The sequence below is a fragment of the Bison bison genome, unplaced genomic scaffold (genome assembly GCF_000754665.1).
Source record: "Bison bison bison isolate TAMUID 2011002044 unplaced genomic scaffold, Bison_UMD1.0 scf7180017864215, whole genome shotgun sequence".
Classification (NCBI taxonomy): Eukaryota; Metazoa; Chordata; class Mammalia; order Artiodactyla; family Bovidae; genus Bison; species Bison bison.
In genome coordinates, this window is record NW_011494787.1 from 12,431,318 (window position 1) to 12,451,852 (window position 20,535).

Below are 20,535 nucleotides of genomic sequence, written 5' to 3' on the forward strand. Positions count from 1 at the left end.
CTATCCAGTATTTATTAGTTTTAGATTTTTTGATGATGGCCATTCTGTCTGGCGTGAAGTGATAACCTCATTGTAGTTTTGATGTGCATTTCTCTACTAATAAGCAATATTAAGCATGTTTTCATGTGTGTATTAGCCATCTGTATGTCTTCTTTGGAGAAATGTCTGTTTCAACTTTTTGATTGGGTGGTTTGTTTTTCTGTTCTTGAGCTACATGAGCTGCTTGTGTATTTTGAATATCCTTTGTCAGTTGTTTCATTTGCTATTATTTTCTCTCATTCTGAGGACTGTCTTTTCACCTTTTTTTATCATTTCCTTTGCTGTGCAAAAGCTTTTCAGTTTAATTAGGTCACACTTATTTATTCTAGTTTTTATTTCCAATACTCTAGAAGGTGGGTCATAGAGGATCTGCTGTGATTTATGTCAAAGTGTTCTCTGCCTATATTTTCCTCTAAGAGTTTTATAGTTTTTCGTCTTAATGTTTAGATCTTTAATCTAGTTGGAGTTTCTCTTTGTGTTCTTTGAGGTTTCTAAGCTTGTTTAGTATGTGAAATACTTATATCTCAGCATCCTAAGTTCATGTAGGTGATATATTTTAATGACATACTTTAATCCAAAATGAAAGCTTATTTTAATTTCTTATGAAGTGGCAGATTTGGTTAAATTTACACATCTTTTAGTGGTTTATATATCCATGAGAAACTCAAGCTGTTAAAATAAATAAGCTTTCTTTAAAGTTTCCCCATGAATATGTGTTTGCTGTATTTTCATTCATTTCATATTCTGCTAGCATAGCAGAATTGCTTGGTTCCCTGTTGGCTCAGAAAGTAAAGAATCTACCTGCAATGCTGGAGACCAGGGTTCGTTCCCTGGGTTAGGAAGATCCCCTGGAGAAGGAGATGGCTACCCACTCCAGTATTCTTGCCTAGAGAATTCTATGGACACAGGAGCCTGGTGGGCTACAGTCCATGGATCGCAAAGAGTCGGACACGACTGAGCGACTAACTCTCTCACTTTTCCACAGGACAGCAGACAAGTGGTAGTAGGAGATCAAGGTGGTTTAAGAAGAATTTAGGGGAAAACAACAACCTGAACATAACAAACTGTGGAAAGCTCTTCAGTTCAGTTCAGTCACTCAGTCGTGTCCAACTCTTTGTGATCCCATGAATTGCAGCACGCCAGACCTCCCTGTCTATCACCAACTCCCAGAGTTCACCCAAACCCATGTCCATCGAGTCGGTGATGCCATCCAACCATCTCATCCTCTGTCGTCCCCTTTTCCTCCTGCCCCAAATCCCTCCCAGCATCAGAGTCTTTTCCAATGAGTCAACTCTTCGCATGAGGTGGCTAAAGTACTGGAGCTTCAGCTTTAGCATCATTCCTTCCAAAGACCTGATCTCCTTTAGAATGGACTGGTTGGATCTCCTTGCAGTCCAAGGGACTCTCAAGAGTCTTCTCCAACACCACAGTTCAAAAGCATCAATTCTTCAGCACTCAGCTTTCTTCACAGTCCAACTTTCACATCCATACATGACCACTGGAAAAACAATAGCCTTGACTAGATGGACCTTTGTTGACAATGTCTCTGCTTTTGAATATGCTATCTAGGTTAGTCATAACTTTCCTTCCAAGGAGTAAGCATCTTAATTTCATGGCTGCAGTCACCATCTGCAGTGATTTTGGAGCCCAGAAAAATAAAGTCTGACACTGTTTCCACTGTTTCCCCATCTGATTTCCCATGACGTGATGGGACCAGATGCCATGATCTTCGTTTTCTGAATGTTGAGCTTTAAGCCAACTTTTTCACTCTCCACTTATACTTTCACAAGAGGCTTTTTAGTTCCTCTTCGCTTTCTGCCATAAGGGTGGTGTCATCTGCATATCTGAAGTTATTGATATTTCTCCCAGCAATCTTGATTCCAGCTTGTGCTTCTTCCAGCCCAACGTTTCTCATGATGTACTCTGCACATAAGTTAAATAAGCAGGGTGACAATATACAGCCTTGACATATTCCTTTTCCTATTTGGAACCAGTCTGTTTTCCATGTTTGGTTCTAACTGTTGCTTCGTGACCTGCGTATAGGTTTCTCAAGAGGCAGGTCAGGTGGTCTGGTATTCCCATCTCTTTCAGAATTTTCCGCAGTTTATTGTGATCCACACAGTCAAAGGCTTTGGAATAGTCAATAAAGCAGAAATTGATGTTTTTCTGGAACTCTCTTGCTTTTTCCATGATCCAGTGGATGTTGGCAATTTGATCTGTGGTTCCTCTGCCTTTTCTAAAACCAGCATGAACATCTGGAAGTTCAGTGTTCACGTATTGCTGAAGCCTGACTTGGAGAATTTTGAGCATTACTTTACTAGCGTGTGAGATGAGTGCAGTTGTGTGGTAGTTTGAGCATTCTTTGGCATTGCCTTTCTTTGGATTGGAATGAAAACTAATCTTTTCCAATCCTGTGGCCACTGCTGAGTTTTCCAAATTTGCTGGCATATTGAGTGCAGCACTTTCACAGCATCATCTTTCAGGATTTGAAATAGCTCAACTGTAATTCCATCACCTCCTAGCTTTGTTCAGAGATGGAAATACCAGACCATCTGACCTGTCTCCTGAGAAACCTGTATGCAGGTCAAGAAGCAACAGTTAGAACCCTGCATGGAACAACTGACTGGTTCCAGATTGAGAAAGGAGTACAAAAGGGCTGTCTGCTGTCAGTCTGTTTGTTCAACCTATACACTGAGCACATCATGAAAAAGGCCAGGCTGGATGAATTACAAGCTGGAATCAAGATAGGTGGGAGAAACATCAATAACCCAGATATGTGGATAATACCACTCTAATGGCAGAAAGCAAAGAGGAACTAAAGAGCCTCTTGATGAGGGTGAAGGAGGAGAGTGAAAGAGCTGGCTTAAAATTAAATATTAAAAAAGTAAGATCGTGGCATCTGGCCCCATTACTTCATGGCAAATAGAAGTGGAATAGGTGGATGTATCATGACAGATTTCCTCCTCTTGGGCTCTAAAATCACTGTGGATGGTGACTGCGGCCATTAAATCAGAAGACAGTTTCTTCTTGGCTGGAAGGCTATGACAAACCTAGACACTATGTTGAAAAGCAGAGACATTACTCTGCCAACGAAGGTCCATATAGTCAAAGCTATAGTCTTCCCAGTGGTCATGTACAGTTGTGAGATTTGTACCGTAAAGAAGGCAGAATGTCAAAGAATTGATGCCTTCACACTGTGGTGCTAGAGAAGACTCCTGAGAGCCCCTTGGATTGCAAGGATATCAAAGCAGTCAATCTTGAGGGAAATCAGTCCTGAATACTCATTGGAAGGACTGATGCTGAAGCAGAAACTCCAGTATTTTGGTCATCTGATATGAACAGCCGACTCACTGGAGAAGTCCCTGATACTGGGAAAAATTGAGGGGAAGAAGAGGGCTTCAGAGGATGACGTGGCTGGTAAGCATCACCAGTGCAATGGACATGAACTTGGGCAAACTTTGGGATATGGTGAGGGACAGGGAAAGCTGGCATGTTGCAGTCCATGGCGTTACAAAGAGTCAGACACGACTGTGCAACTGAACAACCACAAAAACCTGAAAGTTGAAAATGTTCTACTGACAATTGATTTTAGCAAATTGTGAAGACACTGACATTATTTGATTTTTAGCAGTGGAACATCTTAGTTTGGATGATCTTGATATAAACAGATTCTAAGGGATCATGATGTTGAGGAATACTGTTTTAGAGTGTAGTTATTTCTTTTTTTTTCTCAGAATTATATATACAGAAAAACTGGATTGTATTCTATTTGTTTATTTTTAATAATAAGACTCTTCTAATCCATTTTAATTACTGGCTGCCGGAAAAAGATTTATCACTCTGAAACATGCTCATTTTTTGATATCCACATATTTCAGGTATTATTCCATCTTATAAAAAACTGTATCTGTATGTATTTTTAGATGACTTCAAACCTGCCTCTATTGACACTTCTTGTGAAGGAGAGCTTGAAGTTGGCAAAGGTGAACAGGTGACAATTACTTTACCAAATATAGAAGTGAGTATATATATTAATATTTAAACTGAAGAGATTTTTAATAGAATTTTTACTAAATTTAAATGAAAATAATTGCACAGTTAATATAGTGATGATCAGTTAAAGTAATTAATAAATACAGCAAAGCAAAAAATCTTAATCTATCTTAAATAAAACAATATTAAAATGCTTGAAACCTTAAACTTTACTTTGTAATTTTCAAGAACTATCTTATTAAATGATGTGAAACAATTAGAGGTCTAAACATATTTATTAAATCAGTATTATGAACCAGATTTTGTACTACAAATTAGGAATAATAACATATCCTCTGCCACCTAGTCCTAATTTGTTATAGCAGACAGGCACATGAACATCTAGTGCTATAGATTAGAGCGCTGATAAAATTCTGTTTAAGCATGTGAACATAATTAAATGCTCTGCCTGGTGGAATCTTGAAAGGCTTCACAAAGCAGATGCTATTTGGGCCAAGACTTAAAGGACAGGTGGAATTTCACCAGTTATAAGAGGAATAGAATATTCTAGGCAAAAGGAACAATATGTGAAAGGTTTCTATGGAGAAAGGACTAGAATTTTGTGACTAAATGAATGCATGTAGTAAATTACAGAATGATGAGAAATGATTGATATGAGACTGGAAAGGTATAATTGGGATCAGATTATAAAGAATCTTTTATTTGTAATATAGAATTTGAAGTTTATCCCATAGCTATTAGAGAACCATTAGAGGTTTTTAGAGTTCCCCTGATGGCTGAGTGGGTAAAGAATATGCCTGCAAATCAGAAGTCACAGGAGACAAGGGTTCAGTTCCTGGATCAGGAAGATCCCTTGGAGAAGGGAATGGCAACCCTCTCCAGTATTCTTGCCTGGGAAATTCCATGGACAGAGCATGGGTTGCAAAGAGATTGAGCATGAGTTAGTCATGACTGAGCGACTAACACTTCACTTTCAGAGGTTTTTAAGCAGAGAAATAACATGGTTAGATTTGTGCTTTAGGAGTGAATGTAGCAATAACTTACTTAGGGAATGGGTTGGTAAAGAGAGAGACTAGGTCAGGGGGCCTTAACCAAAAGTTTTGCCCATTTCAAAAATCTTCAGATGTTATCAAATATTGTTTACATTGTATGCTCTAGTTTTCTCAATCCTTGAGTTAGAAATTTCTCAGCATGCATCTTGTTTCTTTTATACTCATTTGATCTATTCTCAAAGAAAACCAAGATTGTAAATTGATAGTTTAACATAGAAAACACCAGACTTTCTGAGATTTTTTTCCTTTGTCTTGTTTAATTTTTGTAATAGGAATGGTTTTGTGCTAGTTCATCCACATTCTCTTATATACATTTATGAGATGGCTTGTCATGGTTAGAGATATAGCCAGTAAGCTCTCTATCCTCTATCTAGCCTTCCATCTTTTTCTGTTTAGCAGCCAACACTATGTATTGAGACCTCACTTTTATGTCAGACTGTATCAGTTGGTGCCTGTGAAGTTTTCCCTAATGTTAATTAAATTCATAGGGGCATTTTATTGTATGTTTCTCATATGCTCCCTTAGAAACTGAAGGAAATTAAAAATAGATTTCAGTGTGAAACAGTGTAGATAAGTAAGCCTTTGCATTACTCTGTTATTAAAAAGTGTTCAGATTCTGGTGTCTCTAAAATAGTTAGGAAATTAAGTACCCAGTAATCTAAGGCTTTTTTTGCTTTGTGAGGTTTATTAAAGAAAAACCTAAATTTAAAATTTATTGAAAAACATCAGGTGGTTTTTCCCACATAATATACAGCACAGCAAAAACAAAACAAAACAAAAACAAAAAACAGAGGTAGACTAGATGTGGTAGGTGTCCTAAAAAATATTACCGTTTAATGAGAAAGATAGGAGATAATTGATTAAAGTTTCATAATGTAAGGAACTATCGTAAAGGTATACACAGAATATTATGGGATTACAAAGAAGGGATCATTCAGCCTGGAGAGGGAAAGGAGACATTGGGAATGCTGTCTTGGAGGATGAGTTGAAATTACCCAGGTGAAAGAAAGAGAGAAGGACTTCTTAGGCAGAGAAAAGAAAGATATGGGCTACAACAAAGCAACAAAAAAGTCTGTTACATTTGAAGAACTACATATAGGCCGCTATGGCTAGGTAAGAAAGGGTGCCTATAAGGACATAGTGGGAGATGGAAAGATATTTAGGAATCAGATAAAGAAGGGCCTATTCTGTAATGCAAAAGAATTTGAATTTTATCCTGTACTGTGACTCTCACATAGCTGAAATGGAAAAGAATTGTTAAAATTACTGTTTGCTAAGAGCAGTTTTGTTTTTTTTTTTTTCTCCAGGGCATACAGTCTGTAAACAATTGTGAATAAGACTGGAAACTATATTCTCAAATTTTGTGGCGTTTTCCTCCTTCATTTGGCTTCCCTGATAGCTCAGTTGGTAAAGAATCTGCCTGCAATGCAGGAGACCCCAGTTCAATTCCTCGTTTGGGAAGATCCCCTGGAGAAGGGAAAGGCTACCTATTCCAGTATTCTGGCCTGGAGAATTCCATGGACTGTATAGTCTATGGGGTCACAAAGAGTTGGACACAAATTCCTTTCACTTTCCTCCTTCATTAAAGAACTTTAGGTAGGAGCTTTACATTCCTTCACTTTTCTTAATTTTGTGGGTGTTTGTAGAAATGTATTGATTATTAATTTGAGGCATTTAGATTCTCCTGTTTTCTTTATCAACTTATTTTCATCATCTTGGTGAAAATGCCTAGAAGCTTGGAGGCATTCCATAAAATAGAACTTTTATTATTCTTTTAAGAATACCTTAAGATTCTGGTGGTTCTTTGATAGGGTAAATTTTCTCATTTTCATTTCTCTAGGTTTTCTTTGATAGTTTGAATAAAAATGAACACTCTTAAGGGAGTTAGCATTGGGCATTTACAAGTCTCTCATTTTTACAAAAAACTCTCTATGTTTGACTGCTATAAAATTTCAAAATGTTGAATTTTGAAAGGAAAAAAGATACTTGACTACTAATGATTTGTCACTGGTGCTGTCCAAGTCTGGGATATGTTTAGTGTTATCTTGTGAGGTACTTTTGTGGGCTTCAGTGAAATAGCCCACAGGAAACTTCCAGGTACACGTCATATTATGCAATGAATGTATGTCTAGTGGTTGCTCAACAACTCTAGCTCTCACACCCTGGACATGTGAGAGTTCATTATGTCTGATGGCTACATGCCTTTGACTCTGTTGGTCAAAGTCCCTTCCAAGATGAATATAGTCTGATTCTTTGCTTTAAGTTTACATAGCTCACTTGGGAAAGTAGCCCACCACATTCTTGGAACTTTAGCTTATTTTAGGACTAGAGCCCTATTTTAATGTCCTATTACAATTATACTTTTAAATGAAGTATATCTTTTATCATTGTATAATAAACCTTTTTTACCTTGTTTTTGTGATTTTAAGCTTAAATATCACCTTGTTTAATATTAATTTTGCCACCTTTGCATTCTTTTTATTTGCATGTTCATGGAATCTTAGTGTCTTTTACTTTTATTTACTTACATTTTTAAGTATACCTTTTATTAATGGAATATTCTGTGTTTCAGTTTTATACCTAATTTGCACTTTCTATTTTTATTAGGAGAATTCTATCCACATTTAGTTCAAAGTTGATATACTTGATTTTTATTTCTGTTATGTTATAGTATATATATATATGTATATATATTCAGTTCAGTTCAGTTCAGTCACTCAGTCGTGTCCAACTCTTTGAGACCCCATGAATCGCAGCACGCCAGGTTCCCTATCTGAGTGAACTCCTGGAGTTCACTCAGACTCAGGTCCATTGAGTCTGTGATGCCATCCAGCCATCTCATCCTCTTGTCGTCCCCTTCTCCTCCTGCCCCCAATCCTCCCAGCATCAAGGTCTTTTCCAGTGAGTCAACTCTTCACATGAGGTAGCCGAAGTATTGGAGTTTCAGCTTCAGCATCAGTCCTTCCAAAGAACACCCAGGACTGATCTCCTTTAGAATGGACTGGTTGTATCTCCTTGCAGTCCAAGGGACTCTCAAGAGTCTTCTCTAACACCACAGTTCAAAAGCATCAGTTCTTCGGCACTCAGCTTTCTTCACAGTCCAGCTCTCACATCCACACATGACCACCGGAAAAACCATAGCCTTGACTAGACAGACCTTTGTTGGCAAAGTAATGTCTCTGCTTTTGAATATGCTATCTAGGTTGGTCATAACTTTCCTTCCAAGGAGTAAACATCTTTTAATTTCATGGCTGCAGTCACCATCTGCAGTGATTTTGGAGCCCCAAAAAATAAAGTCTGACACTGTTTCCATTGTTTCCCCATTTATTTCCCACAAAGTGATGGGACTGGGTGCCATGATCTTAGTTTTCTGAATGTTGAGCTTTAAGCCAAGTTTTAATTTGTTTTCTCTTTTTGTTAATAAGAGAATAAGATCTCAATAAGATGTTTATGAAGCATCTCTTCTTTTTTCTTTTTCTCTTTGTTTTCCCTCATGTTACTTTGGGAGTACTATTGTGCTCTTCCACTCTATTACTGATTCCTTTCCTTTCCTGTTATTCACCATCCAAAGTGCTCAGATTTGCCTGTCAGGAGATGGAAAACAAAACTAGAAGGAAAGAAGGAAGGAGGGTAGCAATAATCTAGGTGAGCTGATAATTGCGTTCTGAAGTGTTCAGCAGTTATTCAGAAGCAAAGAGAGTTCATATGCTTAGGAGTTTCCTGGCACCTTAGTAGTTTAATACCCCTTTCTTCAGACCTGAAGTAAGGTCAGAAATTGAAGTTGAAAATAAGAGTGGTGCTCAATTTAATGAGCAAAAAAGTTTAATTAAAAAACTTTATTTGCAATCTTCCTGGTGATCTGATGGTTGAGAATCTGCCTTGCAATGCAGGGGACATGGGTTTGATCTGTGGTTGGGGATCTAGGATCCTAGATGTTACTGGGTAACTGAACCTGCATGCCATGACTAAGGCCCAACACAGCCAAATAAATAAATATTTTTTAAAAATTGTTCGGAGTATAGAAGGCAGGCATAGGGATTGTGAACAACCTGTTTAACTTTTATTTATAATAAAAAATGTTCATATTACTCATATGAACATTCATTGAGTATCTGTGCAGATCTTGGTACTGTAAAGTAAATGCTTGGAGCAATAAAAAAAAATTCTATTCAGTCTTCCTTCTTCAGAAACTCAGAGTAACAATAAAGTATTGCATTTTAAAATGTTTTCTATTCTAAGAATACAGATATTTTTAAGGAGAATATATTACGTGAATCTCTTAAATGTTACATGGAGCCCTTGGGTTGCTATTTGGGGATATCTTACTCACTTGTTTTCAGTGAAGACATCTAAAAAATATATTTACCAGCCAAGTAGGTATATTTGTTAAGATCATGCTTCTGGCTCTGTACCTTACCAGGGCTTCTCCTGAGTGATCCACATCTCACTCTTTCTTGTAGGCCACTCCAGATGTGTCCTCTTCTATGTGCTGTGCCTGCTTAACTTCCTATAGTTTTGTCTTAGAAAATTTTGTTTCTTTCTTTTGGCTTCATCATGTTTTCTCACAACCTCTCAGAAGTCTCTAATCTATCCCTTTTGTATGGCAGCCTCAATTACAAAATTTATCTCATACTCCTCCTTGTGGTCATGTGTACAATCTCTGCTGCTGCTGCTGCTAAGTCGCTTCAGTCGTATCCGACTCTGTGCGACCCCATAGACGGCAGCCCACCAGGCTCCACCGTCCCTGGGATTCTCCAGGCAAGCAAGAACACTGGAGTGGGTTTCCATTTCCTTCTCCAATGCATGAAAGTGAAAAGTGAAAGTGAAGTCACTCAGTCGTGTCCGACTCTTCTCGACCCCATGGAGTGCAGCCTACCAGGCTCCTCCGTCCATGGGATTTTCCAGGCAAGAGTACTGGAGTGGGGTGCCATTGCCTTCTCTAATAATTGTTAACTTTTAAAATATGATATGCCCTTTTAACCTTTCTGGTGGCTCAGATGGTAAAGAGTCTGCCTGCATGCAGCAGACCTGGGTTTGATCCCTAGGTCAGAAAGGTCCCTTGGAGAAGGGAATGGCTCCAGTATTCTTGCCTGGAGAATCCCATTCTCCAGAGGAGATGGCGGGCTACAGTCAGTGGGGTCCCTAAGAGTCTGACAGGACTGAGCAGCACTTCACTTTAGTCTTTTATGGGGGCCTTCCAGGTGGCTCTGGTGGTAAAGAATCCACCTACAGTGCAACTAGTGGTAAAGAATCTGCCTACAATGCAGGAGTTCAATCCCTGGGTGGAGAAGATCCCCTGGAGTAGAAAATGGCAACCTGCTCCAGTATTCTTGCCTGGAAAATTCCATAGACAGAGGAGCCTGGTGGGCTACAGTCCGTGGGGCTGCAGATTTTTAGAAGTCACCTTGTTCTAACTTGATTTAACATTACTATTGTGTTTGACAAAATTATTATAATTAGTGCTGTAAAAATTAAATGCACTTCTATAAAGTTCAAAACCAAGCAATTATAACAATATATTGTTTAGGGATACGCATATGTGGGATAAAATAAGAGAATGAGAAACATAAAATTCCTTCAGGGTTGAGGAAAGTAGGAACAAAGGATAGAAGAGGAGCATGTCAGTAAATGTGGGTTATTAGGAGTGAGCCAGGGTTCTTTAACCTTTTATTATGGAAAATAGAATAGTATAATGAACTCCTATGTACTTATTGAGTTTCAAGAATTATCACCATTTTGCTGTTTTTAATATAGTCTCCTACCACTTCTTTTTCCTGTCATATTTTAAAAGCAATCCCAGATATTCACAAATGCTTATGTATATATCCTTAACTGATAAGGATATTTTTACTTTCACTTAAGGACCATGCTAACCATCACTTACCATGAAATTAATTATAAGACCTGGTCCATATTTATGTTTTCATGATGCTTTCAAAAATGTCTTTTTTCAACTTTTCTCCCTAGAAATCCATATAAAATCCTTATATAGCATATTTATATATTCATTTATTTTGTATTGAGGTATCGTTAATTTACAAGGTTGTGTTAGTTCAAGTATATATCAAAGTGATTCAATTATACATATCCATCTATATTTTCAGATTATTTTCCATTATAAGTTATTATAAGATATTGAGCATATTTCCCTTTGCTGTAGAGTAGATCCTTATTGTTTACCTATTTTATTTTATTTTATTTTTTTTTGTGAGAATCATAAAATATTTTATTTTGAGAGTAAAACTCTAGTTCAGGCACATTTAAACTACAGTAAATGCTAAATACAGAAATCTTGGCCTAATGCTTTATCTGGTGACATAATTAAATTTTATTTTTATTTAGTAGGCATCTTAAAAATTGTAGTCTTTGCTTCAAAAGAGATTTGTCTAAAGCATTGTATCTGCCCTGGAGACAGTGGTTATAGACTGATATAGGGGCACATAGGAAAGTCCTTTATTAAGTACACTCTGCCGTCAGTGTGCACAGTCTACATAAAATATGCTGTAGGCAAGTAGAAGAGATTAATGCGAATATAGGTAGAGTGAGTCATATGGGATAAAAACAGTAAAGCAAAGAAGCAGCAGTATTTCTCCTAAATAGATAACAAAAATAAACTATAGTAAAATACTCAGTAATTTTTTAAAATTCATAAGAACTTTCAGAACCACACACAAAAAGCATTCCTTTCGCTCACCAGCCATGCTATCCTGAGTTCATTATTTAACAGTCCTGAGTTTGTTTTCTTATCTGTAAAACTGCAATAATTATACCCACCACCTAAGATCGCTATGAGAATGGAATAGCAAGTGTCCAACACAAACCACAGCACATGGTGAGCCTGCAGGATGTCCTATGCTCTCTTAGTGTATTGCCTACAGACAGTAGCTAATAGTGATTTATCTGGCTTGATAGATACACTGGGATGGAAGATGGAAGAGCATCTGTGTATTTTAAAATGAAGTTAGAGAAGAGCTGCTTTATCAAAGTACAATGTTAAAACAGATTACTGAGTTTACACTTGTAAATACTATACCTTATTTCACTAAAGTTGAAATAAAACACAGGTTTTTGAGTTTCAAATATTTCATACTGTTACACAAAATAAAGACCTGTGTTCACCTCTGGGAGACAATGGGCCATGAAGTAAATGCATAGGTTTTTACATGTTTTCTTATCTGGATTGAAATTTAGTGCAAATTAATGCACAGTAGTAAGTTGCTGCAGTAAAAGTCCTGTTATAGGAGCCTTTGTTCCATTCGATTATAAATGCATTTTTATTTTACTCCTAGGAGGTAATGCACTTCTGACAGGTATTAAAAAGTATTCCAATGAATTTTTACATAAAGTATTACAAGAAAGTTAACATCTTCTATACAAAACAAAATGACCATGATTTGTTGTTCTTAGTTTTCTGGTTTCCTAAGGTAAATTTTATGTGTAAGACTTCTATGCACATTTGTTTTAATGAAAATTATAGAGGAAGGATGATATCTTTAAACTAGATACAAACCCTGAGAAATCCCATGATTAAGACCTCTTATCAACTGCCAGTTTTCAGCTGCTGCTTTTTGTACTAGAGTCTCTCTCTCTTTCTTTTTATTGTGGCTAGTACTGATATCTCTTTATAAATAAATAAGATTTTCATATTTTAAACCATGTGGACTTCTGCACATGTTTTATCAGTAATTTTCATAATCTTGAAGATAAAATATGACCAAGATCTCACTTAAGGTTTTAAATGTCTCCATTTGCAAGAAACTGAAATCAGGACTTTAATGGATATGGCTCCTTATTAAGACTAATTAATCCAATTTCATGTTTACCTATTTTATATTCCTATATTGCATTCTGATATTATGTTTCTTATCTCTTTTATTCTGTAAAATTCCCTGACCTCTATTATGACATCAGTTTGCTGGAGAAGCCAGATTAGTTGTTCTAGAGGATATACCCACATTCTGGATTTCAAATAACTTCTGTCTGGTATTATGTAACTTGTTTCTCTCTCCTCATGTTTCCTATAAGCTGGTAATTATTTTTAAAGGCTTGATGAGAATTAGATTCTTTGTAAGTTGTTGTTTTTTTTTTCTCAGGCAAGAATGCTTTGTAGATGGTGCCTTGTACTTTCTTTTATATTACATCATGAGGCATATAATGTCTACTTGGCCCACTTTTAAGGGTGCTAAAATTAATCAGTTGGTTTAATGCAACATGTTTCTTGATACATTGATTTTACTTAATCTGCATAGGGGAGCACCCCTTTAATAAGATTTCAGATTTGACAAATTAAAGAAGGAAGAAGAGGGGTAGGGAATATAATTCAGAACTTTTGTCCCTTATTGTAAAGTATATTGGCTGTATTAGAATTGAATCCCAATTGCCTGTTGTAGACCAAATCTACAAAGATTTATGAAACAAATCTTTACTGGCTTAGTGCAACTACTTCCTCTAGTCTCTTTCCTCAAGACAGCGATTTTGAGATCTCAGTCTCTCTTCATCTGTGTTTTTTACTATAATCCTTATTGCTAGAGTAGTAAATTAAGGTAATTAACTTAGGTGACTTGAAGTACAATATAGATTGAAAAAGACAGAAGGTCTCAAGTGAAAGTCGCTCAGTCGTGTCTGACTCTGCAACCCCATGGACTATACAGTCCATGGAATTCTCCAGGCCAGAATACTGGAGTGGGGCTGTTCCCTTTTCCAGGGGATCTTCCCAACCCAGGAATCAAACCCAGGTCTTCCACATTGTAGGCGGATTCTTTGCCAGCTGAGGTACCAGGGAAGTGAAGATCTCAGTCTCTTTTAACTGAATTTCTATGAAAAATTTCAATAATAATAAACTTTTTAAACAGGGTTCAACTGCACCAGTAACTGTTTTCAAAGGTTCAAAGAAACCTTACTTAAAAGAATGCATTTTGATTATTAACCATGATACTGGGGAATGTCGTCTAGAAAAACTCAGCAGCAACATCACTGTAAAAAAAACAAGGTATGTGGTTAATGAAAGAAATATTTTATCAACACGTAAATTGCTAAGAAAATGTCAATGAAAAAAGTTATTGGATTAAGTCACATTATTATATAAGGATTTTTCTATGTGGTGCAAGATGTTTTGATTTTTTTGCAAGTTTAAATTTGATGAAGATCCTTTAGCCAGAAGTTTTTACCATTTCTCCCTATGATATATAAAAGCTTCTTTTGTTTCTAAATGTTTTCTTATATTTAGTTATATCTTTATTCTATTGTAGATATGTTTGTAGAACTGGACTGAAAGGAGTCATTATGCACTCTCCAAATAATATCATTATTGTTAGTAAAATTTTATCAAGCACCTAGAAAACGTGAAGCAAGAAAAGGGAGAATTTCCAATACAAATAGTAACCTCAAAACTTCTACATTTTAATTGGGTTAACATATAATTGCATTAAAAAAACTCAGATTTTGGAGGGTGGGGTGGGGATAGGCAGTAGATTAATTAACATGTAGCATAAAGGGCTATGCTCTAAAAGCCATAAAAATATTAATAGTATAGACAAAACTTGTTCTAGGAATTAAAAGAAGGGAGAAGTTATGGTTCACCAGAGCATTAAGGGAGCTCTTATTGATGTACCTTAAGAGGAGGATAAAATTTAGGACTGTTTTCCCCAAACATATTTGGTGATAAGAATTACCTTTGTGTGTTTGTTAAACATATGAGTTCCCAAACTCAACTGATCAGGGAAGAGGCCTAGGAAGCTTTTTGTTTTTTTTTTTTTAATTATCCTCTCCTCTCAGATGATTTTTATTGGTAGAAAAGTTTAGAAGATACTGATTTAATTATCAGAGAGAACATGAGGACATAATCAAGGTAGGAATTTATCTGAATTATTTGGAACCTATGAATAAGACTTACTTGAATAGAGCAGAAATTTGTTTCTTTGCTTGTGTACCAATATTAGAAATGGGGAATGAGGCTGGAAGAAGCTAGAGTTAGGTGAGCTAATGCTTTCAATATTAACTATGAAATTAGTACAGTGTCTTATTGGCGGTGGTTATATACTGTATTAAAGTTCTTTTAAGCAGGGATCGACATGCTTACATTCTTGTTTTGCAATGTAAATATCCCAAGCAAATCGATTTAAATGAAACCATGTGGGAAACAGAAAAATGCATAAACCATGATTCTTGAGAGTAGGAATGAAGAGAAAAGTGAAGTTCTAAATACTTTGTGAAGGAAGAACTAGCAGGATTTGGTGACTGGAAATGGGAGCAACAAAGTCAAAGCATAACTGTATTATTTATACACACTCTTTTCTTAAAAGTATTGAAAGGAGAGTATACAAATCTTCTTTAGTAACATGTCTTAATGTTTTAAATGAAAATGAAAAATGTGGGAGTGATTTAATTTTAACAGGATGAAAGTTTCAAAATTTATGGAATATATTGTACCTCTTGTATACTTATGTATAATTTCATTTTATTTCAGTCATTTGTGTATGTCTTATCTCTTCGACTTGGAGCAGTGGTTTTGTTTTTATTCACATTTGTATCCTTCAATGAACCTGTGTGTATGCCATGTATATAGCCGGGCTCAATAAACATTTGTTATATAATGAATTAAATTAATACTTTAATCTTTGAATGTCATTTTAAAGATCTCTAGAATAAAGAACACGGAGAAGGCGATGGCACCCCACTCCAGTACTCTTGCCTGGAAAATCCCATGGATGGAGGAGCCTGGTAGGCTGCACTCCATGGGGTCGCGAAGAGTTGGACACGACTGAGCGACTTCACTTTCACTTTTCACTTTCATGCATTGGAGAAGGAAATGGAAACCCACTCCAGTGTTCTTGCCTGGAGAATCCCAGGGACGAGGGAGCCTGGTGGGCTGCCGTCTATGGGGTCTCACAGAGTCGGACACGACTGAAGTGACTTAGCAGCAGCAGCAGAATAAAGAACAAGCTGTCAGTTTTAGCAGCTTTGTAAGTTGAAATTGTTGTTATATTGCAATCATCATACTGGTTTTGACCTTTTGCTATTCTTAATGGCAGGTTTGAAGGAAGCAGTAAAATTCAGTATCGAATAGAACAGCAGCAGCAACAAATGCGAAATTCAGCTAGGACTCCTAATCTTATAAAACATTCTCCATCCGAAGACAAGATGTCCCCAGCATCTCCGATGGATGATATTGAAAGAGGTAAAATATATGTGTATGCAATGTCCCTTTATAAGAAATTATTAATAAATGTTAAGTGAAATCTTTCATTTTAATTGACAAGCAAACTAACCATAAAATTCTAAAAACATGTTTTTAATTATGGATTTTTCTAGGGGAAGAACATAGTTTAATGATTTTATGTACATGAGCCTACGTATAACAGAATTTACATTTTTTATTATTCAGAGGAACAAGTATTTATTATTTATTATTCAGAGGAACAAGTTCAAATACATGTAATTGGAGTTTTCTTCTCTTTGACAGTTATGATGATTCAAATTCAGGTCTTCACAGCATCTTCCTGTTGAAGTTTTTTTATGTATAGCCAGACTATAGGTGTCTAAGATGTCGCCAAACCAATAGTGAAGTGAGGAAATGTAGGAAGCCAAAGCAGCAGGCAAGTTCTTCTGAATTGATGCTCACTTCTCAGCAGGAAGGTGTTTCTAGGGAAGTACAGTCCCTTTGAAAGTAAGGAAACTTATATATCTATTTCTTTTCTAGCTGCAGTTTGGGTGTTCGTGTTATTGTAATTAAATGTGGTAGGAGCAAGATCCTGATCACCAAAGTTTATTTGCTTCTACACTTAGCCTTCATAACTTATATATCACTGTTTCCTCTTGCCCCCTCCTAAGCCCAGTATAGTATTAGATCCCTAATATTTTAGTGTTCACTTTACAAACAATAAGGAAAATAAAATCTCAGAACTCTTGTTGCTATAATGGTTAGAGTACACATAGCCCTTCCAGGTGGCCTAGGTTTCCTCACAACCTAGTGGCTAGGTTCCAAGAATAAGTATTGAGAGAGAGTGAAAGGAGAAAGGAAGTGTGGAGGTGAAATCTTTATTTTTTTAATTACACAGGCTCAGAAGCCATGTAGTATCACTTGTGCATGTGTTTGTACATGTTTTAACAGCTTTATTGAGGTATATCTGACACAAAATCTTCAGGTATTTAAACTACAGTCTGTTAGGTTTTGATATTTGTACATCCCGAAGTTACAACCACAACCAAGACAGTGAACTTATTTATCACTCTAAAAAGTTTCTGCCTGGTCATTTGTAATACCGCTATGCCAGTCCTCCCCACCCCATCCATTCCTAGGTAAGTACTGATCTGCTTTATGTCACTATCATTGGTTTGTTTATTTTAGACATTTATATCAGTGGAATTATATAGTATGTCCTCTTTTTTTATGTCTAGATTTTTGCACTAAGCATAATTATTTTGATAATCATCCATTATTGAAGCATTTATCAATAGTTCAATCCTTTTTTACTGCTGAGTAGTGGTCTTCTTTATGGATAGACAACAATTTGCTTTCTGCTCAACTTGAAGATGGACATTTGAGTTGCTTCCAGTTTTTGGTTTTTACAAATAAAACTGTTATGAACATCACATATAAATTTTTGAAAAGACAAATATTTTATCTTGAGTAAATATGTAGAAGTGAAATATGCACTGGAAGTAATGAATAGATTCAAGGGATTCAATTTAGTTAACTATGCCTGAAGAACTATGGACAGAGGTCTGTAATATTGTACAGGAGGCAGCAAACAAAACTATTCTAAAGAAAAAGAAAAGCAAGAAGGCAAAGTGGTTATCTGAGGATATCTTTACAAATAGCTGAAGAAATAAGAGAAGCAAAAAGCAAAGGGAAAAGGAAGAGGTACATCCAACTAAATACAGATTTCCGAAGAATAGCATGGAGAGATAAGAAGGCCTTATGGGCATAGTAAGGACAGATGGTAGAAAGCTAGTTGACACTGAAGAGATCAAGAAGAGATAGAAAGAATACATGAAGAACTGTACAAAAAATATCTTAAAGAACCGATTACTACGATTGTGTGGTCAGTCACCCAGAGCCAGACATTCTAGAGTGCAAAGTCAGAACCTTAGGAAGCACTACTGTTAATAAAGCTAGTGGGTGCGATGGAATTCCAGCAGAGCTATTTAAAACCCTAAAGGATGATGCCATCAGGGTGTTGCATCCAATATGTCAGTAAATCTGGAAGACCCCACAGTGGCCACAGGACTGGAAAAGGTCAGTCCTCATTCCAATTCCCAAGAAGGGTAGTACTAAAGAATGTGCTAACCAGTGGATAGTTGCACTCATCTCCCATGCTGATAAGGTCATGCTTAAAGTCTTGCATGCTATGCTTCAGAATTACATGAACCAAGAACTTCCAGATGTCCAAGCTGGGTTTAGAAAAGGCAGAGGAACCAGAGATCAAATTGCCAACATTTGCTGGGTCATAGAGAAAGCAAGGGGATTCCAGAAAGACATCTATCTCTGTTTCATGGACTATGCTAAATCCTTTGACTGTGTGGATCATTAAAAGCTATGGAAAGCTCTTAAAGAGATGGGAATACCAGACCATCTTACCTGTCTCCTAAGAAACCTATATGTGGGTCAAGAAGCAACAGTTAGAACCCTGTATGGAACAAATGATTGATTCAAGATTGAGAAAGGAGTACAACAGGGCTGTCTGCTGTCACCTGTTCGTTTAACCTCTACACTGAGCACAACATCTAGGCTGGATGAGTTACAAGCTGGAATCAAGATAGGTGGGAGAAACATCAACAACTTCAGATACGCAGATGATACCACTCTAATGGCAGAAAGCAAAGAGGAACTAAAGAGCCTGTTGATGAGGGTGAAGGAGGAGAGTGACAGAGCCGGCTTAAAACTAAGTATTAAAAAAAAGTAAGATCATGGCATCTGACCCCATTACTTCATGGCAAATGGAAGTGGAAAAGGTGGATATAGCACGACAGATTTCCTCCTCTTGAGCTCTAAAATCACTGTGGATGGTGACTGCAGCCATTAAATCAGAGGACAGTTTCTTCTTGGCTAGAAGGCTATGACAAACCTAGATAGTGTGTTGAAAAGCAGAGACATTACTCTGCCAACGAAGGTCTGTATAGTTAAGGCTATGATCTTCTCAGTGGTATGTACAGTTGTGAGATTTGGACTGTAAAGAAGGCAGAATGCCAAAGAATTGATGCCTTCAAACTATGGTGCTAGAGAAGACTCCTGAGAGCCCCTTGGATTGCAAGGATATCAAAGCAGTCAATCTTGAGGGAAATCAGCCCTGAATACTCATTGGAAGGACTGATGCTGAAGCGGAAACTCCAGTATTTTGGTCATCTGATATGAACAGCTGACTCATTGGAGAAGTCCCTGATACTGGGAAAAATTGAGGGGAAGGAGAAGAGGGCTTCAAAGAATGACGTCGCTGGTAAGTGTCACCAATGCAATGGACGTGAACTTAGGCAAACTTCAGGAAATGGTGAGGAACAGTGGGGTCTGGCATGTTGCAGTTCATGGGGTTGCAAAGAGTCGGACACGACTGGGCGACTGAACAACAACAACAACAACAAGTGAAATAGCTGGATCATATGGTAGGTGTATATTTAACTCTTTAAGCAACTGCCAAATTGTTTTCCAAAGTGGTTGTATGATTTTACATTTTTCTAATGTATATCAAAGCTTGGATTCATTTTAATAAGATGCGTAGTGGTATCTCATTGGGTCTTTTTAAAAAATTTATTTGATGGAAATATAATTGATTTACAGTGTTGTGTTAGTTTCTGGTATACAGCAAAGCAATTCAGTTACACATATATATATAATATATAATAGTTTGCATTTGGTAATCCCAAACTCCCAATCCATCCCTCTCCCACACTCCACCTTGGCAACAACAAGTCTGTTCTCTATGAATCTGTATCTGTTTTATAGGTAAGCTCATTTGTATTCATATTTTATATTCCATGTGTAATGATATAATATCAGATCAGATCAGTCACTCAGTCATGTCTGACTCTTTGCGACCCCATGAGTCGCAGCACGCGAGGCCTCCTTGTCCATCACCAACTCCTGGAGTTCACTCAGACTCACGTCCATCGAGTCAGTGATGCCATCTAGCCATCTCATCCTCTTGTCGTCCCCTTCTCCTCCTGCCCCCAATCCCTCCCAGCATCAGGGTCTTTTCCAATGAATCAACTCTTCACATGAGGTGGCCAAAGTACTGGAGTTTCAGCTTTAGCATCATTCCTTCCAAAGAAATCCCAGGGCTGATCTCCTTCAGAATGGACTGGTTGGATCTCCTTGCAGTCCAAGGGACTCTCAAGAGTCTTCTCCAACACCACAGTTCAAAAGCATCAATTCTTCAGCACTCAGCCTTCTTCACAGTCCAACTCTCACATCCATACATGACCACAGGAAAAACCATAGCCTTGACTAGATGGACCT

At 37.1% G+C, this 20,535-nt stretch overlaps 1 protein-coding gene across 1 annotated transcript in view; it reads left to right on the forward strand.

Annotated features, from left to right (window-relative positions):
* The window catches only part of EAF2 (ELL associated factor 2), a 57,088-nt gene that overhangs the window by 9,355 nt on the left and 27,198 nt on the right, over positions 1–20,535 (forward strand). Inside the window, exons 2-4 of the mRNA XM_010845412.1 lie at positions 3,963–4,057; positions 13,937–14,073; positions 16,115–16,260. Of these exons, the coding sequence (XP_010843714.1) occupies positions 3,963–4,057; positions 13,937–14,073; positions 16,115–16,260 (378 nt within the window). The remainder of the gene's footprint in view (positions 1–3,962; positions 4,058–13,936; positions 14,074–16,114; positions 16,261–20,535) is intronic.